Source organism: Neovison vison, chromosome 7 (genome assembly GCF_020171115.1).
Source record: "Neovison vison isolate M4711 chromosome 7, ASM_NN_V1, whole genome shotgun sequence".
Classification (NCBI taxonomy): domain Eukaryota; kingdom Metazoa; phylum Chordata; class Mammalia; order Carnivora; family Mustelidae; genus Neogale; species Neogale vison.
In genome coordinates, this window is record NC_058097.1 from 57550536 (window position 1) to 57572144 (window position 21609).

A 21609-nucleotide genomic window follows, 5' to 3' on the forward strand; every position below is an offset into this window, starting at 1 on the left:
TGTTACAAAAATAATTTTTAAAAAAGAAAAGTAAGAGGAATAACTTATTTTTTAAAAAGATTTTATTTATTTATTTGAGGGAGAATGAGTAAGAGAGAACATGAGAGAGGAGGAGGTCAGAGGGAGAAGCAGACTCCCCAAGGAGCTGGGAGCCCGATGCGGGACTCGATCCTGGAAGTCCGGGATCATGACCTGAGCGGAAGGCAGTTGCTCAACCAACTGAGCCACCCAGGTGCCCAACTGATTTTTTTTTTCAACTGATTTTTTTTTTAAAGATTTTATTTATTTATTTGTCAGAGAGAGTGAGCACAGGCAGAGGCAGAAGAAGAAGCAGGCTCTCCGCTGAGCAAGGACCACGATGAGGGACTCAATACCAGGATGCCGGGATCATAACCCGAGCCGAAGGCAGCCGCTCAACCAACTGAGCCACCCAGGTGTCCCAGGAATAACTGATATTAAACCTTACTATTTCGCTACAGTAACTCAGATTTTGTGGTTTTGGCTGACACATAAGTCAGAATAGAACAGAATAGAAAACCCAAAAATAGACCCACAAGAACATGCTCAACTTATTTTTGACAAGTGTGTAAAGCTATTCCGTTGGGGAAGGATAGCCTTTTAATGAACGGTGTTGGAGCAGTTGGATATCTGTCGTATAGCAAAACATATTTGGTCATTGTCCCTCATTCCTGGAAGAAATCCTAGAATTTCTTGAGTGATAGGAATGTCTTGTTATTCATAAAGAGCCCCTTTGGACCACACCTGAGTTTATGCTAATAAGGTGACTTGGTTTGGGTCCCATAGGTAGCTTCAGGATGGGTAATGGTCACTAAAAGGAGGTTGGGAACTTTCAGCCCCCCACCATGATCTCAGGGAGGGAAGGGAGGCTGGAGATTTGTTATAAGTACTCGTGGACAAGGAAATTCAGAGAGCTTCTGGGCTGGTGAACACACTGAAGTGCTGAGAGGAAGGAGGCATTCCTAGAGAATGCAAAGATGTGTGTGTACCACACCCCTCCCAAATCTTGCCCTATGTAGCTCTTCCATTTGGCTGTTCCTGAATTATAGCCTTTATTATTAAATTGGTAAACATAATAAAGTGTTTTCTTAAGTTCTGTGCGTCATTCTAGTGAATTTTCAAACCTGAGGTGGGGTCTGGAGATCCGGTGAATTTGTAGTCAGCTGAGCAGAAGTGTGTGTAGCCTGTGGCTGTGATCTGGAGAGGGAACAGTCCTGTGCAAGTAAGCCCTTGACATGTGGAGCTTGTCTTAACTCTGAGTAGCTTAGAACTGAATTGTTGGACATCCAGTTGGGTTGGAGAATTGGGTGGTGTTGGAAAAAATCCTACATATTTGGTGTTAGAATTAGTGTTGGAAAAAAGCCCAACACCCATAGGAGAAAAAAATGAACTTAAATATAAACTTCACCTCTTTTTTAAAAATTTTTTTTCTTTTAAGTCAGTGGTGTTTTTTTTAAGATTTTATTTATTTATTTGACAGAGATAACAAGTGGGCAGAGAGGCAGGCAGAGAGAGAGGAGGAAGCAGGCTCCCCACCAAGCAGAGAGCCCGATGTGGGGCTTGATCCCAGGACCCTGAGATCATGACCTGAGCTGAAGGCAGAGGCTTTAACCCACTGAGCCACCCAGGCACCCCTAAACTTCACCTCTTTTATAAAAAAGTCAAAATTGATGATTGACTCAAATGTACAAAGTAAAACTATAAAACTTCTATTTTTATAAAAAATGATTTGAGACAGAGTGTGTGTGAGCATGAGAAGGAAGAAGGGACAGAGGGACAGGGAGAAGCAGACTCCCCACTTAGCAGGGATCCTGATGCAAGTCTTGATCCCAGGACCCTGGGATCATGACCCGAGCAAAAGGCAGATGCTTAATCAACTGAACCACCCAGGCACCCCCAAACTATAAAACTTTTAGAAAAAATGTAAGAGGAAATCCTTGGGGCTAAGCAGTGCTCTTAGACTTGACACAAAAAGCATGATCCATTAAAGCAAAAAGTGACAAACTGTACATCAGCTCAATTAAAATGGTTTGCTCTGCTAATGGCTTGTTAAGGGAATTAAAAGACAAACTACAGCGGCGCCTGGGTGGCTCAGTGGGTTGAAGCCTCTGCCTTCAGCTCAGGTCATATCTCAGGGTCCTGGGATTGAGCCCCACATCGGGCTCTCTGCTCAGCAGGGAGCCTACTTCCCCCTCTCTCTCTTCCTGCCTCTCTGCCTACTTGTGATCTCTGTCAAATAAATAAAACCTTTAAAAAAAAAAAGACAAACTACAGACTGGGAAAAAACATTTGCAAATCATATATCTGACAAGGAACATACCTAGAATATATAAATATCAAAACTCAGAAACAGTTTTTTAAGAAGTAAAATATGAGCTTAAGACAGGAACAGACGTTTCACTGCAGATACACGGATGGAGAATATGGAAGTATGTTCAACATTATTAATCATTAGTGAAATCCAAATTAAAAGCAATGAGATGTCACTACAAATCAGGATGGCTAAAATAAACACTGGGGCACCTGGCTGACTTGGTAGGTGGAGCAACTCTTAAAATTAATAGCTGTAAATTGGAGTCCCATGTTGGATGTAGAGATTACTTAAAAAAATAAAAATTGGGACGCCTGGGTGGCTCAGTTGGTTAAGCAGCTGCCTTCAGCTCAGGTCATGATCCCAGCGTCCTGGGATCGAGTCCCACATCGGGCTCCTTGCTCGGCAGGGAGCCTGCTTCTCCCTCTGCCTGCCTTTGTCTGCCTGTGCTCGCTCTCTCTCCCTCTCTCTCTCACAAATAAATAAATAAAATCTTTAAAAAATAAAAAAATTAAAAAATAAAAAAAAATAAAAATTTAAAAAAGGGGGAACATCGGGCGCCTGGGTGGCTCAGTGGGTTAAGCCGCTGCCTTCAGCTCAGGTCATGATCTCAGGGTCCTGGGATCGAGTCCCGGATCGGGCTCTCTGCTCAGCAGGGAGCCTGCTTCCTCCTCTCTCTCTGTGCCTGCCTCTCTGCCTACTTGTGATCTCTATCTGCCAAATAAATAAATAAAATCTTTAAAAAAAAAAAAAAGGGGGGAACATCAATTGCTCTAAGAATGTGTTCAGATATGTTGCTCCTGGGAATGTAAAATGGTACTACTAAACATCTGTTTGCCATGTAATTGAGCAGTTGCACTCTTGGTCATTTATCCCAGAAAAATGAAGACTTAGGAAGGTTTACATACAAACATTTATACTAATGTTCATTGTGGCTTTATTTGTAATAGCAAAATACTGGAAACAACAAAAATGTCTTTTAGTAGTTGAATGTTAGAACAAACTGTGGTATATTGAAACCATCGAGAAGTGTCAATAAAAAGGAACAAACTATCACTACAACTCAAAGGAATTATGTCCAGTCAAAAAAGCAAATCTCAAACGGCCACCTACTCGGATTCTAAGTCCATGGAAAATGGATCAGTGGCTGCCAGGGTTGTGGGTGGGAGAGAGGAGTATCAGGAAGGAGTTTGTTGTACAGTGGATCTGTTCTTTGTTTTGTGTTGGTGGTTATACAAGTTAAGACTCAGAACTGAATACCTAAAAATGTGAGAGTTGTTGTAAATAAATAAAATATATAAAATGACCTGTTAAGATAAATGTTTTTAAAAATCAGTTTTCAGGCCCCTGGGTGGTTTAGTTGGATAAGCATCTGCTTTCTGCTGGGCTTATCTCAGGGTCCTGAAATCGAGTCTGGTATCCGGCTTCCTGCTTACTGGGGAGTCTGCTTTTCCCTCTACCCCACACCCCCAACTCTGGTCGTGATCTCTCTCTCTCTCTCTCTCAAATGTGTGTGTGTGTGTATTTTTTTTTTTAAATCAGATTTTACAGGGGCGCGCCTTGGGTGTCTCAGCCAGGTAAGCTTGAATTCTTGATTTCAGCTCAGGTCATGATCTCAAAATCCCGAGATGGAGGCCCACAAGGGGCTTCACCCTGGGCCTGCTTCAGATTCTCTTTCCCTCTTCTGCCTGCCCCTCGCCCCCAATTAAAAACGAAAATCACATTTGCACAGAATGTCAGTCCTATAAACTGTTATCTAGAAAATTCTGGAATGGGAAGGAGCGTCCTAGCCCTTGCCCTGTTTGTCCCGTCTAGTCAAGTGGCGACACCTGTCTTGCGCCTCTGGGCACTCACCCCAGCCGGCCTGTTACATTTTCCTCCGTTTTCGCGACTCCGGAATCCCCCAGCTTGGCTAGTCTTCCAGTTCTGTCAGTTTCTGGATATGCAGACCCCATCTCCCTTTTCAGCGAATCAGCGTCCCTGGGTCTCAGCGGTGTCTGCCCCGCTGTTGCTCAGTCTCTGGGTCTCTCCACATCCCGCTTCTCACCTTCTCTGTCTCCGTCTCTGTTTTACGTCAAAGTCTACCGTCTTTGGGTGTCTTTGTGTTCCCAGTTGTGGGTCTACCCATTTCTGTCTGTCCCGGACTTTGTCGCTGTCGCTGGCTCTATCCATGTCTGAGTTTCCTTGTGCTTAGACCTCCCCTTCTCGATCTTTCTTCCTTCGAGGGCTTCTGTCGGCCTCCCCTTCGCTTTCCCCTCTTCTGTATACCGCCTTCTTTGATACTCTGGGAATCTTGGTCTCCTTGTCCCTGTCTCTCCATCTCTGGGTTCTCGCGTTTCTGTCACTCCTTGTCCCTGCGTCTTCTTGTCTCTCTGTGTCTCTCAGTGCCTCAGTGTCTCCTCGTCTCTGGTTCTCAGGGCGGTGTATTCCCCACCTCGCCCTTGTTTTAGCGCGTTGCCAGGGATCGAAAATGACGCAGGCGTACGAGAACCATAGAAGCTGAGGGAGGCTAGCTCTGCCCCTGATTGGCTGTCCGTTCAGTTGTTGAGTCTTCGCTCTGCCCTCGCCCTGGGGAACGCCCCGCTGCAGTCTGGGAGTCGTAGTCCGCGACGCAGGCCCAGTGCGCACGCGCAGTCTGACCTGACGCCATCGCGCCGAGCTCCTGGCGGCTGGAACCCGCCGAGGACCACTACGCAGGAGGTAGGTCTGGCCGCCGGCGGGGCTGCTCTACGGCTTGCTTTTGTCGAGCGGATCGTAGCGGTCCCGCCAGTGTGCTTCGCGCAGCTGCGTTCGGAGGTGACCTGTGGGGGCAGGGAGCGACCCCGGGTTGGGGAGGGGAGGAGACTCTGCGGTGTGAGGCCGGGCGGGTTAGGGGTGGAGGCTGCGAGCCCCTGGGGTGGGGGTGAGGTGGGAGGTGCGGTTCCCCTGGGTATGGGGCGGGGAGGACGTGGCTGAGAGACCTCAGAGGGGGGCCTGGCTGCCCTCTGCAGTGTGGAAACAGGGAACGATTGAGGTCACCCTTCTGCGGCCTGGGAGAGGGAGGGGATAACGAGAGGGTACTCGAGGGCTGAGGGTGTCTCTAGGCGGGAGGAGCGGCAGACTGTGGCGTCCTGGGTGGTAGCAGGGAGGGGGCTGCGGTACCCCGAGTGTGCAGCTGAGAGAAGGGGTGGTGCAGAGCCACCCGAGTGGGACCCGAGGTGGGGCCTGGGGATTAGAGGTCATCTCTGCTGCCAGGCTCCCTGACGCCCTGCCTCTTCCCAGTTGCCCGGGGCGGATTGTCTGTCCTTGTGTTAGATCTCTTTGGTGGGCGAAGAAACCCAAGAGAAGGGCGAGCATGGGTCTCCCTTTTTTGCTGCTGGAGGAGCCGGCAAGGGGAAATGGGGATGACTGAGGATATTGTTTGTGGGGGAAAAATGTTCAGAAGCGTTTTAAGGAAAGATCTTAGAATTGCACGTCTTTTGGTTAGATTCATCTCTTAATATTTTGTTTTGTACTTATGTCACTTTTCCTCCTCATTCCCCACTTCCTTCCCTCTCTCTCCTCTCCCCGCTCCTCCCTTTTTCCCCTTCTCTACTTTTCTCTCACATACCTTTTGTATGTCTTCGCTGACACCCTAGAGGCTGAGCTGGACAGCTCCACCATCCTCTTTTCTGTACCAGGGTTTGGTCCCCCCTTTCCCCCCAAACCCCAACAATATCCTGTACCTTTTCTGGTCCAGGGGCACATGTGTATTCTTTGCCTCTGTGAGTTTCTGACTTTTGAGTTCTGTCCTTCAGGCTTTTGGGAAGCTCAGGCCAGTTGTACAGGACTTTTCTTGATTTGGGTCGATCTGTTCTCCCAAGTGGATCCAGAGTTTGCACTCTTGGCAGGGACCATAGAAGACAGCTAAGATGTTAAGGATGATCCCTTAATCTTCGTTTTCTCATTTTATTTTATTTTATTTTATAGATTTTATTTATTTATTTGACACAGACAGACATCACAAGAGAGGCAGGCAGAGAGAGAGGGGGAAGCAGGCTCCCCACCAAGCAGAGAGCCCAGTGCAGGGCTCGATCCCAGGACCCTGAGATCATGACCGGAGCTGAAGACAGAGGCTTTAACCCACTAAGCCACCCAGGCGCCCCCGTTTTCTCATTTTAAAGGCGCCCTTTGTAATGAGTAAATTATTATTGGTTGAGGTCAAGAGACCCTGTGAGTATCTTGAGTCACCTGAGATGGGCATATGTGGAGAGGGGGAAGTGGGGCAGGGCAGGCCTGGAGGTAGAGTTGAGGAGTTAGAAGCCAACCTTGAGCTCTGCTTAGCCCAGTGTGAGAGGGATTTGCTTGCAGGAGCCCCACAGGGCTTGGGGACCTCTCAGCTCACCTGCTCCCCCTTCGGCCCCCCACGGCTTCCTCTGCATCCTAGGACTTGTGGGCAGGGATGCAAGGGGAGTCTGGGCTCTAGGAAATTTCCATCCCCATCTGAGGTAAATCCCCCGAGGCCCCAAGATGTGTATGTGATGGGGTGGGTAGCTGCCTGGTGACTGAGCCAGGAGGAATTTGGGCAGTGGGGAATGGCTTTACTCAAGGAAGCTGGGGACAGGGAAGAGTTCTTGTGGTCCCTCTGCCTAACAACATCCTTGCAGCAGTGTGACCAGTTCATGAGGCTCCAGTGCAGGACGATGAGATCTGTGCATGCACTTTCTAGTGAATTCAAGGTAAGCTTCTGAGACAGGACCCACACAGAACAGTAGTGCCTGTGGTATCCTAAGAAAACGCAAATTACTTGCTTGTGTGACCGCACACCTGCCCGTGCTCCACATAGAGCTCCGTGTACCCTGTGCCTGTTGGGATAAATATGGCTGTGCTGCTGGCTGGAGCTGGCAACACTTCTGTTGCCAGAGGAGGCTCTAGATTAGTCAATGGCAGCAACATGGTTACAAAAGCTAGAGTCCAGAAGCCCAGCCAGCAGCCTCTTTTGTAACAGGGACACACCCAGACCTGGCACAGACAGGTTCTCTGGTTGCTTTAGCCGCCAGGCAAAGTTGCATTCTCACAACTGAGACTGTCCTGCATTTGCCCCTCGTGGCCCTAGCAGAGGAAATGCAAGAGTGCATTTCTCATCCTGAGGTAGGGAAAGAAGCACTTTACTTACTCATCTATTTTTAAAGATTTTAAAAATTTATTTGACATAGAAAGAGGCAGTGAGAGAGGGAACACAAGCAGGGGGAGTGGGAGAGGGAGAAGCACCTGAGCCAAAGGCAGATGTTTAACGACTGAGCCGCCCAGGTGCCCCAGGGAAGCTCTTTACAAACAAGTTTTGGAACTCAGAAATTTATTTAGGGGGAAAAAAGAAAAGTAAACATTAGACTCTTACAGCTGAAAGAGCATAAACTGAAAAGACAAGCCACAGATGGGGACACTGGCAAGACCAAGCCAGAGAGAGACCACTTTAATTACTTAATAGATAGGGAGCTGTAAGTGCCATCGAAAAGCAGGCTGCTGACTGACAGAGTGGAAGGAGCAGGTTTTGTGGTCTGAGGTCCCCGATGCAGAGATACGGGGAAGGAGAACCCTGGTGAGCACTGCTGTAGTGGGTGGCAGGGGCTGGATTGCCTCCGGTGGGCTGCTGTGGGTCACAGCACATGCCCAGTGGTCCAAGTATCCTACTTCTACTTTGACCTTCCAGCTATATCCCCAGCCTGATCCCAGATAGACAGATATGATGGTAATGGCCAGCAAAAATTAGGAATAGCCAGCATGCATGTTAGTAGAGGACTGGAACCATTTAAAAGTGATTTAAATAATGGGCACCTGAGTGGCTCAGTGGGTTGAGCAGCTGGCTCTTAATTTTGGCTCAGGTTATGATCTCGGGGTCCTGGGATGGTAGGGCTCCACAGTCAGTGGCGAGTCTGCTTGAGATTCTCTCTCCTTCCGCCCCTCTACCCTGTTGTGCTCTTTCTTTCTCTAAAATGAGTTGAAAAAGATAATTTATGCACTCAACAAATACTGAGCCAGGAACTGCCCAGAGCGTTCCCTGTGAGTAACCTCAACTCTCCTAGAGTTTACGTTCCCAGCAGGAAAGGCAGGTGATAGGCATGTAAGACCGAGTGAGGAGGTGTGGATGGAGGGAAGGTCTCCATGGGGTCCCCTTCAGAGCCCAGACCTGTGCGGGACAGGAGGAGTGCTGTAGGGAGCAGGGCAGGCTGAGGCGGGGTGTGCAAGGGAAATGTGTGGCCCAGCTGTCTCTTCCTTAAGGGAAATGGAACTCTGTGTGGAATGGCTTCAGACCCCTGGTGTAGCCTCAGAGAGGGGGAGCGGTGGGCCCTGGGGCCTCTGCCAACGTTTTTTTTTATTTTTCCCCGTCTATATTTAACAGCTTTATTGAGATACAGTTGACATATCAAAAGAGTTCACCTATTTAAAATGTGCAATTCGTTGGTTTTTGCGCATTCACAGAGTTGTACAACCAATACCATGGTGAATTTTAGAGAACATTTTATCACTCCAGGAAGAAGTGCAGGGCAGTCCCTCTGACTCTGACCCCCTGCCCCTGGTAGCCACTGAGCTACTTCCGTCTCTGTGGACTTGCCTCTTCTGGACACTTGATGTGATTGGAATCTGACACCCCCAGCTACAACGTCCTTGGGCCCTGTGCCCTGGTGGAATGTCAGAGCACATCTTCCCTTTCCCTGGAGGAGGTCATTGGTGCCCGGGTCCTCATTGCAGTTTTCTCTGTAAAGACAAAATCCTCACTACATTTTCTTGACTTCCCCAGACGTGTTCGGAAGAAAAACGTTGGGGGTTTCTGTGATTCAGCCAGGGAGAGCATTCCCACTGGGTTTGGGTGCAGCTTTTGTCTGGGATGTGTCCCTCCTGGTGGGGTCCGTGGATCTCCCAGTTATGCGGAGAAAAGTGCAGACGCAACAGGTTCTGGGAGGAGCTGGAGTGCATATCCCTGTGTACTCACAGCTGGTGAGGGCACTGGGAGCCTGAAGCCAACAGCAGGTGGCCTGGCCAGTGGTGGCCTGCCGGGTTCCTTGTTCAGCTTGCTCACTGTTTGCCAGCAGTTACAGTCAAGAGAGTTCACCTAAACATCCTGAATCTAGCTTCTCTCAGATGATGCTGCTGCCCATCAGGATCCACTGGGGGTGGGGAGAGGACAGAGCAGGACCTGAACTCCCAGGACCTAAACACCACAGTCTATGCTCTCCCCCCATCATTGTACTCTCCTCCTGGCCAACTTCTTCTGCTTCCCACCTGGTTCTGAGGGCGGGTCAGGCTGGGTCTGTAGTCCTGTGCCATTTCCAGAAGTAGATGCTGGTTGTTTACTGATCTATGGTCGACCCTGAAGAAGTTGAAGGTTAGGGCATTGCCAAAAATCTGTGTATAATTTTTGGCTTCCCAAACACTTATCTACGAATAGTTTCTGTTGACTGGAAGCCTTACAGATAATCAGTTGGTTAACTTACGTTTTGTATATAACACTTTTTAAATATTGTATTCTTACAATAAGGTTAAGAGAAAAAAAAAATGTTCTAATTGTAAAAAAGGGAGAATGCGTTTACAGTATGGTACTGATTTATAAAAAAAGAAATCCACCTTAAGTGGACCATGCAGTTCAAAGTATTCAAGGGTCAGCTGTGTTTTCGGATTTTACAGTTATCTAAATAGGAGGGACAATGGTGATACCTAGCCCTTCCAAAGGTGAAAGAAGTCTGGGATACACCCAAATCTGGCATGGTATCACATGCTTTGAGTATACATTGTTGGAGTGAGTTTTATAATGTTTTAAGATTTTTACATTTTTAGAAAGTGAGATCCTTTAACTTTACTCTTAGCTGTGACTGATTTTTTTTTAATCCTGGTAATACCAGTCTTACAAAATGAGTCTTTCTGCATCCCACTTTTTTTTTTTTTTAAAGATTTTATTTATTTATTTGACAGAGAGAGATTACAAGTAGGCAGAGAGGCAGGCAGAGAGAGAGGAGGAAGCAGGCTCCCTGCTGAGCAGAGAGCCCGATGCGGGACTCGATCCCAGGACCCTGAGATCATGACCTGAGCCGAAGGCAGCGGCTTAACCCACTGAGCCACCCAGGCACCCTGCATCCCACTTTTTATGTTAATTTTTACCTATGCAAGTGTAAAACTCTGCTGATACCTAACAAGCAGATTGCTTGGAAATAATTCTGCATGGACTTCTGGTGTGGTGAGTGGGACTGATGAGCTCAGGGGACCCTGCTTGTTCTTCTCTGGTATGGATGCCTTGTAGCTGGCTTCTCATTGTGTAGGCATCTCTTGTCTTTCCTGTGCAGGTCTGAATTCTGGCTGAGATCCCAGAGCGTCCTGCTGTTCTCTCTGTCCTTTGCAGCTGCAGTTACGTGAATTCGCCCTCCACAACACCTGGCCTGTCCCTGGCTCGTCACATTTCCCAGTGCGAGTTTGAAAAGATGTTGCCTTTGGAGAAGGCATTTGCCACCCCTCGGAGCTCCCTAATTCCCCCAGAACTGCCTCTGCTAGGATCAGCAGCTGAGGACCAGGAGGAGGACCCCAAGACTGTCCTCGGGAGGGACCTTGAGTTCTCCCGCCAGCATTTCCGGAACTTCATCTACCAGGAAGCAGCTGGACCCCACCAGGCCGTGACTGAGCTCTTTGAGCTGTGCCGCCAGTGGCTGCAGCCCGAGGTGCATTCCAAGGAGCAGATGCTGGAGCTGCTGGTGCTGGAGCAGTTCCTGAGCGTCCTGCCTGACAATGTCCGGCCCCTGGTGGTGGCACAGTGTCCTGAGAGCTGCAAGAAGGCAGCCTCCCTGGTGAAGGACCTTACCAAGGCCCTGGAAGAGCCAGGTGAGGCAGCTACCCCAGAGGAGAGTAGACCACAGAAGAAATAGGAAGTGGGGTGGTCAGCCTTGGAAGGCGTAAAATTGACAGCATAGAGCCCAAGCCAGTCAGTGGCTTCCCTGAGAGTTGAGCTCCCTGGTGTATAAGAGGCACAGAGGTGAGCAGCCCAGAGCTGGTGGGGGCTGCAGCCTCACCACCCTGCCCAGTGGCAGCATCCTCAGAGTTGTCACATGGACCAGGAAGACTGCTCGGGCTCCTGCCCTCACATCTGCCTTCCCGATGCAAGGAAGCAGAAGGGAACCAGCCTTTTAAAAGCTGAGTAAATGTTCTGGGCATTTGTTTCTATCCCCTCAGTAAGGTAAGAAGAGGAGCCGTGGGGCTGGGTGGGCAGTTAACCACATTTGAGGGCAGGACCTGAAGGACTGCTGGGGGGGGTGGTCTGGAGCCTTGGGCTCTCGGTCAGAAGCCTACGTCCATGCCCATCCCCTGCAGGTTTACTGTGTGATTGTTAGCACATCTCTCCTTTTGGGCTCACGCGCCCTTCGAGTATAAGCAGGGATGCTGTTGAGTCTCCCATGGAGCTGTCCAGAGCTTTGAGGAAGGGGGAGTGGGAAGCATGCTGAGTCTCTGTTGTCCGTTACTACCAGGTGGGCCTGCGAGGGCCAGTGAAGACCTGGAGCCCAGCGAGACCCAGGCATCCACTGACAACTGTGAGTGACCAGCTAGCCCTTGGGCGGGTATGGGCCAGGGTTTGATTGAGGGAGGTTGGGAGAGGGTGGGAGGGAGTTAGAGGGAGGCCAGGTAACCGAAGCCTGGAAGTCTGTGCTGACTTCTTTCTATAGGCTCTGGTGAACATGATAAGTATTTATAATTAAATTTGTTATCAAAGATCATAGAAGGTATATGTGCTTTGCTATTAATAGTGAAAAGTGTTGAGGTACAAAGAAAAAAAGTAATAATCTCTCCACCCCATGTGTCCTCTAAAACTAGACCAAGTGGTGCCCCCTGGCATGTGTTCCTTCATGCGTCTCTGCACATCTCTTGGGTGCACACACATCTCACCCAGGAGTCTCCTCAGAGGGTTTGTGGCCCTTTTCCCTGGAGATGATTTTTTTGTGCCTGAGCTCATACTGTTCAGAGTGTGTCACCCAGCCAGCCCCCTCCAGATGGTGGCCAGATATCCAGAGCCATTCTTTTACCTTCATGGCATTTCACAGGATCTGCCCTACGCGGTCCCGAGTTGGAAGTTACTGCCATTAAGGTTTCTGCCTCTTCCTACAAACGTGCTGTTAAACGTCCTCAGGCCTGTACCTGGTGTGGGAGGTTTCGTTTGTGTTGGGGTTCCTCGGGATCACTGGACAGAGGACATTCCACGTGGTTTTGTAGAAGTTCCGTAGCATACACAGCGCCAGTGTACAAGGGTGCCCACTTCCCCACATCCACGCCGGCACCGTACATTCTTGCTGTTTAAGATTTCCGTCATGCTAACGGGTATGAAAGCATTCTCTGCTTTGTGGCTTTAGTTTGAATTCCTGGGTCCACTACTGACCTCGAGCTTCTTTTTGCTTTCTTCTTGGTGTGCTCTACTCTGTCAGTTGAGGACAGTTGTGGGGCCCCTTGAGCTTGGGACCTGCTGTGACATGAGCACTTGGTCCTCCCTTCCTCTGAGTCGAAGAACTCTTCACTCTCTGGGACCTGTGCAAGGGAAGCAGTGGGGTCTCCCTCATTGGTTCGGGCTGCCCAGCTGTGTAAAACCAGTCTCCTCATCTTTGTCTCCCCTTCTCCCAGCCTGTCCCTCTCCAGACCCTGTGCTTCTGGAACAGGGGAACATCGGCGACGAGAAGACCGAAGAGGCCAAGCCTGCAAAGGTCGAGCTGAAGGTGGGTAGGGTATTTCTTGTCCGGGGGCTCATCGGGCCTGTTCCCCAGGAGGTGGATCTGTCATCCTAGCTTGTGAGGCTCTCTCCCTCTCCCCATTGTTAAGATGCCACCCACTCCACAGGAGGAGCTGGGGTGGGCTGAGGTTCCAGGGCTGGACACCTGAGCTGCTGCCACCCCAGGAAACCAAGACATGAGCCTGGCTGAGAGCGGGTGGGGATGAGGCAAGGAGAGGTTTCTGGGATCAGAGCGAGCAGCCTGAGTGCTGCCACTGCCCCCTTAGGAATGTTGGACAGGATCTCCCTTTCTGTCAGCAACCTGCCCACCCGGTATGGCGACTCCCTGGCCCTCATCCCTCTGGCTGTGGCCACGGCACTGTTCTCTCTTCTGGGGTGCACCATTGTTGCTAGCCACGACTCCCTTTCCCACTCCCATGCCCCCTGCCTTTCGGCACTCTGGGCCTGGACGTGCCCTTACCTCTCCCCGGGAGACAGCTCCCCCAGACCTTATGGAGCCCGTGGCCTTTGTCATGGTGACTGCTTCTCCTGACGGTAGTGAGGATGGCTGTCCCGGTCCCCACAGGTGCTGGCCTGGGCCCTGTGTGGCGTGCAGGGGTGGCAGACATAGGAGACTCTGGGGTCGTCTACAGCAGTGGCTCTCAGCCAGGGTGGCTTTGCCCCCTCGGGGGACATTGGGTGATGTCTAGAGACTACTTGGCTTGTCAGTACTTCTCGGGGGAGGAGGGCGGGAAACATCTGCAGTGCCTGGGGCAGGCCCAGCTGACAAAGTCCCTAGCTCTGGGGCACCTGGGCCACTAGGTTGGTTGGGGATCTGCCTTCGGCTTATCCCCGGGTACTGGGCTTGAGCCCTGCCTCGGGCTCCCCACTTGACAGGGAGCCTGCATCCCCCTCTCCTGCTCTCCCTGCTTGTGCACTTGCTTGCTCTCATCAAATAAATAAATAAAATCTTTGAAAAAAAAAAAAAAAAGTCCGTAGTTCTCGGGCCAAGAAACCCTTCCATCAGGTTAAGCTGGGATCCAGGTCCAGGACCTGCGTGGGGGGGGGGGGGAGCCCCCCCAAGGATAGTGCCATCCCCATTATGGTCCCTGGCATCGTGGGACAAGGGTCCATCCTTCCTTTGCTCGGGAAGCCTCAGCCATGGCGGTGCTACTGTTTCAGAAGTTGACATTTCCGGAGGTGCCTCTGTACCTAGGGGAGTGGGGCCACCTGGACCCGGCAGAGGAGAACCTGAAGACCTTCCGGAAGCTGCTCCTGTGGGGTGAGACCTCTCCCCACGGCCTCATACTGCATCCTCTGCCCTCTTCCAGAAGCATTGATCTAGGGGTTTCCAGCTCCCACGTGGGGCTCTGGTTAAGGCCCCACAATGTTTTGAACATACTTGACCATGAATGACCTCGCCAGGGCCCCCACCTTGGCCCTGCCCTTCTCAATCTACACATTTGAGGCCTGCCAGAACCCTGGGCTTTTGAGTTTGCAACCCCTGCTCTGGGACCTGAAGCTTCTGAACGTGGAAAGGCCTCCTGGCTCCAGTGTGTCAACTTTCCCTTCCTCCTCGGTGCAGAGACGGAGCCTCTTGGCCTCTTGTGTGGACATCTTTGCCCACAGCCCAGAACCCAGCACAGACTTCTGAGTTCCTTGTGGTTGTAGTTTTAGGGTCTTTTCTGACTGCTCTCCCTTGAATTTCCCCACTTCCTGTTGGGCTTTCCTTTTCTTCCTCAGTGGGCCCTCTTCACGCCTTCCCCAGTTTGCCGGGAGTCCCCAGCTCTCTAGGGCTCAGAGCAGCTTTGGCGGATGTCCCAGGACAGAGGAAAGGATCGGGGCTGCCCCGGCCAGCCTGTGAGAGCTGAGGTGCATCGTTGGCTGTTTCTAGTCTGCTTTTGATGGCTCTTTCAATTTTTGGTTTTTTTGATCCCACCCAGGGTTTCAGCTGGCCCAGCCTGATGATACCTGCAGGCTGGAGACGGAGGAGCTCCGGTTAGTTGAAACAGAACCACCGGAAGGCAGCTTCTCAGGTGAGGTCCGAGAGCTGTGGTCAGGCCAGGGGTGGAGGGTGCGCCTTTCGGAGGCTGATGGAGCTCCTCGAAGCTCCGCTGGGCTCAACAAAGACCTCAGCTTGGACCTCACTCTACCCCACCCCATGTCCCATACTTTTGCCGCCCCCCCACCCCCCCGCCAAATGTCAGAGCAGGAGGTAGCAGTCCAGCCGTTCTATCTCTTGCTGGATAACAGCCCCAAAGCTTAGTCACTTGAGCACCAGCGGGGCTGACTGGGAATGGCTGAGCCTCTGTTTTCCCTGTGGTGGCTGTGGGGCTGTGTACACAGCCACAGTTATCCGGAGACTTGGCCTGGGTGGTCTCACTCAACCGTGGCAGTTGGTGCTGGCTCTTGATGGGGAACTCAGCTGCAGCAATCAGCCTGCGATCTCCTCATTGCCTCTCCATGTGGCTGATCTGAGCTTCTTCACAGTGTGGCAGCGAGGGTCAGAAAGGGAGCGTTCTGGGAGGGTCAGCACCGTCCTGTGGTGCTCTGGAGCCTTTGCTTGCGTCATGCACACTTATTAAGTCCCCTAGACCAGCAGGTCACATGGTCAAACCCGTGTTCATGGTGCATGGGTTGTATGTGTGAGTGTGTGCGGTGGGGCACTTCCCAAGGACCTGAATCCCAGGAGATTGCTTCATCGGGGGCCCCTGTTAGAACACGTTAGTGTACTACGCAAGCGCTCATCGGGCCCTTCCTGGGGGATGATGTGGGCTTACCAGCTCATGGGTCCATTGCCAGGCTCTGCTCACGGACGGGTCACGGTGGCCGCTGCAGCTCACATCCCCAGTGCAGGAAGGAGACTCCTCTCTACCCCTTACACTTGTACGTGCATCTCGTGGGCTAGAACTCAGTCACATGGCCACTAAAGCACAAGGCAGGCTGGGAGTGACTGTCTTTAGGCAGGCACTTGAGCTCGGGGACTGCAAAAGATGGGGGACACACGGCAGTCTTCTCAGTGGTCTTGTTCAAATCCATCACCCCTGGGTTTGTGGAGGGGATTGACGATGGTGTGCGTGGCGAGCACCATGTCCTCACTTGTTTCCCTTTCGCCCCGGCTTTCCATCCTGCTTCATCTCATAGTCGCTGGCCTGCGCCTTTTGTTAGTTTTCTCCCGAAGGGCAGACCCCTTTGGCGTCCCTGGAGTTGGGACTGCTCACATCATGACCTTATTTCAGGTGGCTGGAGGTGGCAGGAAGGTAGAGAAAACATGTGCGAGACACTGATGGAGAGGATCACGAGGGAAATTCTCGTTTGCCCTCTAACGGGAGCCGCCCCAGAGGAGGAGGAGCAGCTGCAGAAGGCTCTGGATCCTCAGGAGGGGGAACCAAGCCCTGTCACCATGGCCCACAGGCGGTCAGTCATCCAGGAGCCAGCCCAGGACAGGGGCACAGCCGGGGAGAGTCCTGCGGTGCCTATGATGCCAGCCACCACGCGCCAAGGCCTTGGGAGAAAGAGGCCCTGCCCGAAGGATGTGGGTGGGCAGGGCCCCGAGTGTGTCTCCCATGTGAGCAGCCACCTGCCGTGCCACGTGAGAGAGCCTGGTGCAGCCAGCCATAGCGCAGGGTCCCTGGCCAGGCCGGACCAGGATGGTTCTCCGGCAGTTTGCCCTGCTGCTGAGGAGCCTGGGCTGTCCCGCGGGAAGCCCTATGCGTGCAGCGAGTGTGGGGAAACCTTTGCATGGATCTCACACTTTATCGATCATCTCAGAAGCCACAGTGGCAGGAAGCTGTACGCATGCCCGGGCTGCTGGAAGACCTTCCACTTCAGCCTAGCCCTGGCTGAGCACCAGAAGACCCATGAGAAGGAGAAATTCTACGCATTGGGGAGGGCCCTGGGACCCCACCCTGCATCGTGTGGAGCCCATGACAGCGGGAGGCTCAGTGGGCGTATGGGGGTTGTGGCAGGCGATGTTTTCCCTGTGCACTCGGAGGCACAGAGATGAGCCACTTGCTCAAAGTGTCCCTAGAGGACAACTTCACCAGCCTGGGATTCCCGAGTAATGTATCCGGTCCTTCAAAACCCTTGTGTGGCTTCTTTGCAGTGTCTGTGTGGACGTGATCTGTTTTCTCAATGAGCTAATGTGGCTAAAGCGCTTAAAACCCAGGAAGGGCCCTCGGGAAGCCCTTGTCTCCTTGTAAAACCCATGTAGACGCCCACATGCAAGCACGAGCTGTCAGGTGTGAAAGAAGATTCCCTTTCTTCCATAGCCATTTTAGCACCACCCTCGCGGTGGAACGTTTGTCATTGTGCTAAGCGTAGAGTTGCCTTAAAGGGTGTGATGTGCCAGCTCTTGCTGAAGTCAGTCTTGTCTCTGCTCCTCCTGTTCATGCTCCCCAGGGCTTCTGCTCAAGCTGTTTGGTCCTTTCATAAACACCTGATGTCAAGCTCACTTCTGAATCCTCACTAGCAGACTCCTAGATAATGCACGCGTCTGTGAGTGCGGAGTGGCTTAACTGAGATCACAGAAATGCTTGGAGCCTCGTTACAGTGTTTTCAAACCGTGCATCTCTGCCCATTAGTGAATTGTGAAATCAAATTAGTGGGTGGCCACCAGTGCTACAAAGCAATGAAGTAGAATTAAATAGGTAAAAATTCATCATATAGTAAAGGCAGATATTGTTTCGTGAAACTTCTCAGCCATGCATCTAAATACAAGAGCAGCCTGCAAAGTACAATGGATTTCTTGCACAGAGGATGGAGGCTCGTGATCAGAGCAGGTGGAAGACACCAGTAGAGGTTGATGAGATGTGACTGTCTGGACAGGCGAAGCGTAACTCCTCGGGCTGCCTAAGGTGACTTTCTGCTTTGTGTGTATAATCTGATTGCAGCATTGTTTCTTTTGCCTGAGCATAAACTTGAACTGCTCCTTGTAGATAAACTGGTGCCTCTTTTTTGTCATTGTGTTTGAGCAAGCAGTCTGTTGTAATGATGCCCAAAGCAAAAGCTTAACGTAATAAAGGATTTTTTTCTCGCACTCACGTGACAGTCTCATGTTTGTTACTGTTGTGTGTTGTCGATGGGAGGGAAGCTCTGCTCTGTGTAGTGATTTGGGGATCCAGGCTCTGTCCCTGCCGTGGCTCTGTTCCCCACTAGACCCCTGGTGCTCGGGGGAAAGCCGCACTTGCTCAGCTGGGAAACCACGCACATCACTTCCATTCATGTCCTTGGAGGGCCATGATTCACAGCCCGAGTCACGTGTGAGTGTCTGGGACTGTCTCTTCCCCCAACACCCTCATCCTAAGCTGGCTGTGGCTCTGGTTAACTTTTTTTTTTAACCTGTATTTGGAGGCGCTTGGGTGGCTCAGTGGGTTGGGCTTCTGCCTTCGGCTCGGGTCATGATCTCAGTGTCCTGGGATCATCACCACATCGTGCTCTCTGCTCAGCGGGGAGCCTCCTTCCCCCTCTCTCTGCCTGCCTCTCTGCCTACTTGTGATCTCAATACTTTCTGTCAAATAAATAACTAAAATCTTTAAATAAATAAACTGTATTTGCTCTCTGAACTTTCCTTCCCAGCCTAACCCATGAGCTTGCCTCTCCTGCCACAGAGAGGTAACACCTGAGGTGCTCCTGTTTTCAGCTTCAGGGCCACTGATAGGTCTGCCATTACCGGAAAGCCTGGCTCTCCATCTGTCCATTTCCCATCTGTGGTCTTTAGTGCACAGCTACATGGTGGTGCCCTTTTTTTTATTTTAAGTTTTTATTTAGAATAAATAATTTTATTTAGAAATAATTCCCTTATAGAAAATCTTCCACCGCCTCCCTGTGAACATTTTCCCTTTTGCCTGTGCTTCATGCCCCCTGCCCCCACCACACACATTTTGGAGTGCCTGGGTCCATGTTACTACTCCAGTGAGGATTCCTTTGCTCAAAGTGCCCAGCTTGTCCACTTACGGTTGCTTTTCCCCTAATAAGCAGTCTGTGGGGAGACACGTGAAGATACACTGCTTCTCACCCAAATGCCCCCTCACCCGGTTTCTCTTCCATTGATGGTTCTTGCCATGATGGTTGCGGAGTTGTTGGTTATCTTTTTTTTTCTTTTTTGAAGATTTTATTTATTTGACAGATCACAAGCAGACAGAGAGAGGGGGAAGCAGGCCCCCCACCAAGCAGAGAGTCTGATGTAGGGCTCAATCCCAGGACCCCGAGATCACAACCTGGTCCAAAGGCAGAGGCTTAACCCACCGAGCCATGCAGGCACTCCGAGTTGTTGGTTAATACCAATCCTCCTTCTGGGCTCGCCACCCAGCCCTGGGCATCCTGATGCAAGCCAGTGCCCTCCTTTCTCTCCATTTATTTGTCCTTATAATCAGAATGAATTTAGGGATTCTTGTGTTCTCCATGTTTTTTCAAGTTTTATTACTACCATCCTTGGTTATTTTGGCACCCAAGTTGTCCCAGATGTGGCCAATGAGAGTCTCTTCAAGAAGGCTCCTGCATCCCTGTGACATGCCTCTGTTTTTTGCCTGTTTTTTTTTGCAGGGTTCTTTTTAGTATAAGAAGTTATTCCAAGCCCAAATTATTCCTACCCTAAAATCAGCCATTTTCCAGTTCCAGAGAACTGGTACCTTTTAGTGGGGCTGCTCTAAGACCAAATCTGAGTGCCTTCAAACCTGAGGTGTATTCATTGCTACTAGAGTATCTTCCAGTGAGCTGGGAAACGTTGACACACAGGTATAAACACAAAGGCCTGTATGTGTTCGTACGTGCGCACACACACACGTACAGCAGTACCTCAATGCATGTTGTTACTCCCCCATATTATGTCAACAGTGAAAACTCTGAAATCAGCATGTTTAGTAGTATGCTAAATTCTAAAAGACCTCTCAAAATCATTTCAGAATTGCTTTTCCCAAACCACTACAAAAACCGAACCTAGAAAAGCTGTCAGGATTTGTTTGTTAGTCCCTGCCGCCACCAACCTGACCAAGGCATGGTAGAGCACACAGATGGATGATTGGTTCTACAGAGAGGCAGAAATACAGCCAGATGTTCCCACTTGCTAATCTCAGAGGAAGCTTCTTTAGTTCAGGCATTAGGGACATTGGGTTTGTGCTAAGGGTCTCCCATCCAAAGAGGTAGGGATGTGGCCCGTTGAGAAAGATGGAGCATGGGGCACCTGGGTGGCTCAGTGGGTTAAGCCGCTGCCTTCGGCTCAGATCATGATCTCGGGGTCCTGGGATCGAGTCCCGCATCGGGCTCTCTGCTCAGCAGGGAGCCTGCTTCCCTCTCTCTCTCTCTGCCTGCCTCTCCATCTACTTGTGATTTCTCTCTGTCAAATAAATAAATAAAATCTTAAAAAAAAAAAAAAAAAGAAAGATGGAGCAGATGGAAAGCACAAGGTGGCGACCCTGGTGTCTCCAACACAGTTGGGAGGGCTGGGAAGTGTACAGATCATGGGGCACTGAGCCATGACTCAAAAAAGGACATGGTATCTGGAGGGCAAGAGAGAGCCCTAGATGCACTGGTGGGAAGAATAGAATGGAGCTCCTGGCTAGTTTCCACAGGGTGTCCAAGGATGACTGTTCGGAGTGGGCGGAGAGGGCGGATCCCACAAATGGAAAACTGGCAAGATGGGAATAAATTTCAATGAGAAGAAAATGCTTACATACCCTCTTTTACAGACTGAATTGCCTCCCACCCCAAACTTACACACTGAAGCCCTAACCCCCCATGTAACTGTATTTGGTGATAGGGCCTGGAGGGAGGGAATGGGATAGGGCCCTAATCCCACAGCCTCGATATCCTTATAAGAAGAGGAAGAGCAGAGATTACCCTTTCATCACGTGCACACAGAAGAAAAGCCATATGCAAGGACACAGTGAGAAGGCGGCTATCTACAAACGGGGAAGAGAGGTCTCGCTAGAAACCAACCCGGACAGCACCTTGGTCTTGGACTTCCAGCAAAGAACAACTCCAGAACTGAGACAAAATCAGTTTCTGTGGTTAAAGCCACCCACCCTAAGGTATCCGGTTGTGGGAGCCTGAATGGACTAATACAGGCCTTCGTCATGCTCTGGGTTGAGTTTGTAAACCAGTGTCAGCCAGTGCGACTGCTTTGGAAAGCAAACAGCACATTCACACTGAGAACAAATATGATGTTTGTATCCCTTGAATCTTAAGTTTTAGGCACGGTGATTTTTCTTAAAAACTTAAAACTTAGAAAAGCTATATAAAATGAGATGCTGAAATCCTTTCTGGCTGTAGCTGGGATATTTAAAGCATTGAGGAAACCTCATGGTGGCCTGGTGGCGGTTGGACTTCTCACGTGGCGTCACTGGGTTCCGAGCACAAGCATGCCAGTGAGTGAGGCGGAAACTGCACGGCCTCTTCTGAATCTGCGTTCATGCCTCTCATTCTTCCTTGTTGGGTCTTCAACTTCTGTGTCAGTAACTGAGACATACCAGCAACTCAAGTAAATGAGGCCCTCTGGTCAGGAGCACACTTGTCCCTGCCATTTTCCTGACACTCTGGAGTAACTTCAAGTTCCCTCAACTGGTGTGGCCCTGCTGGGCAGGAAACGTGTATC

At 50.6% G+C, this 21609-nt stretch overlaps 1 protein-coding gene across 5 annotated transcripts; it reads left to right on the forward strand.

Annotated features, from left to right (window-relative positions):
* The first annotated feature begins 4805 nt into the window (after nucleotides 1-4805).
* Nucleotides 4806-18061, forward strand: ZSCAN18 (zinc finger and SCAN domain containing 18). 5 transcript variants are annotated; one of them, XM_044257461.1, is made up of 7 exons: nucleotides 4806-5029; nucleotides 10600-11152; nucleotides 11794-11856; nucleotides 12935-13026; nucleotides 14202-14301; nucleotides 14963-15055; nucleotides 16259-18061. In XM_044257461.1, the coding sequence occupies exons 2-7, from the start codon at nucleotides 10759-10761 to the stop codon at nucleotides 17023-17025; spliced, it is 1509 nt and encodes a 502-aa protein (XP_044113396.1). In that variant the 5' UTR covers nucleotides 4806-5029; nucleotides 10600-10758; the 3' UTR covers nucleotides 17026-18061. The 5 variants fall into 5 exon arrangements, with proteins under 5 accessions (XP_044113396.1, XP_044113394.1, XP_044113395.1 ...); XM_044257459.1 differs by having other exon boundaries at nucleotides 10624-11152; XM_044257460.1 differs by having other exon boundaries at nucleotides 10680-11152.
* The last annotated feature ends 3548 nt before the right edge of the window (nucleotides 18062-21609 follow it).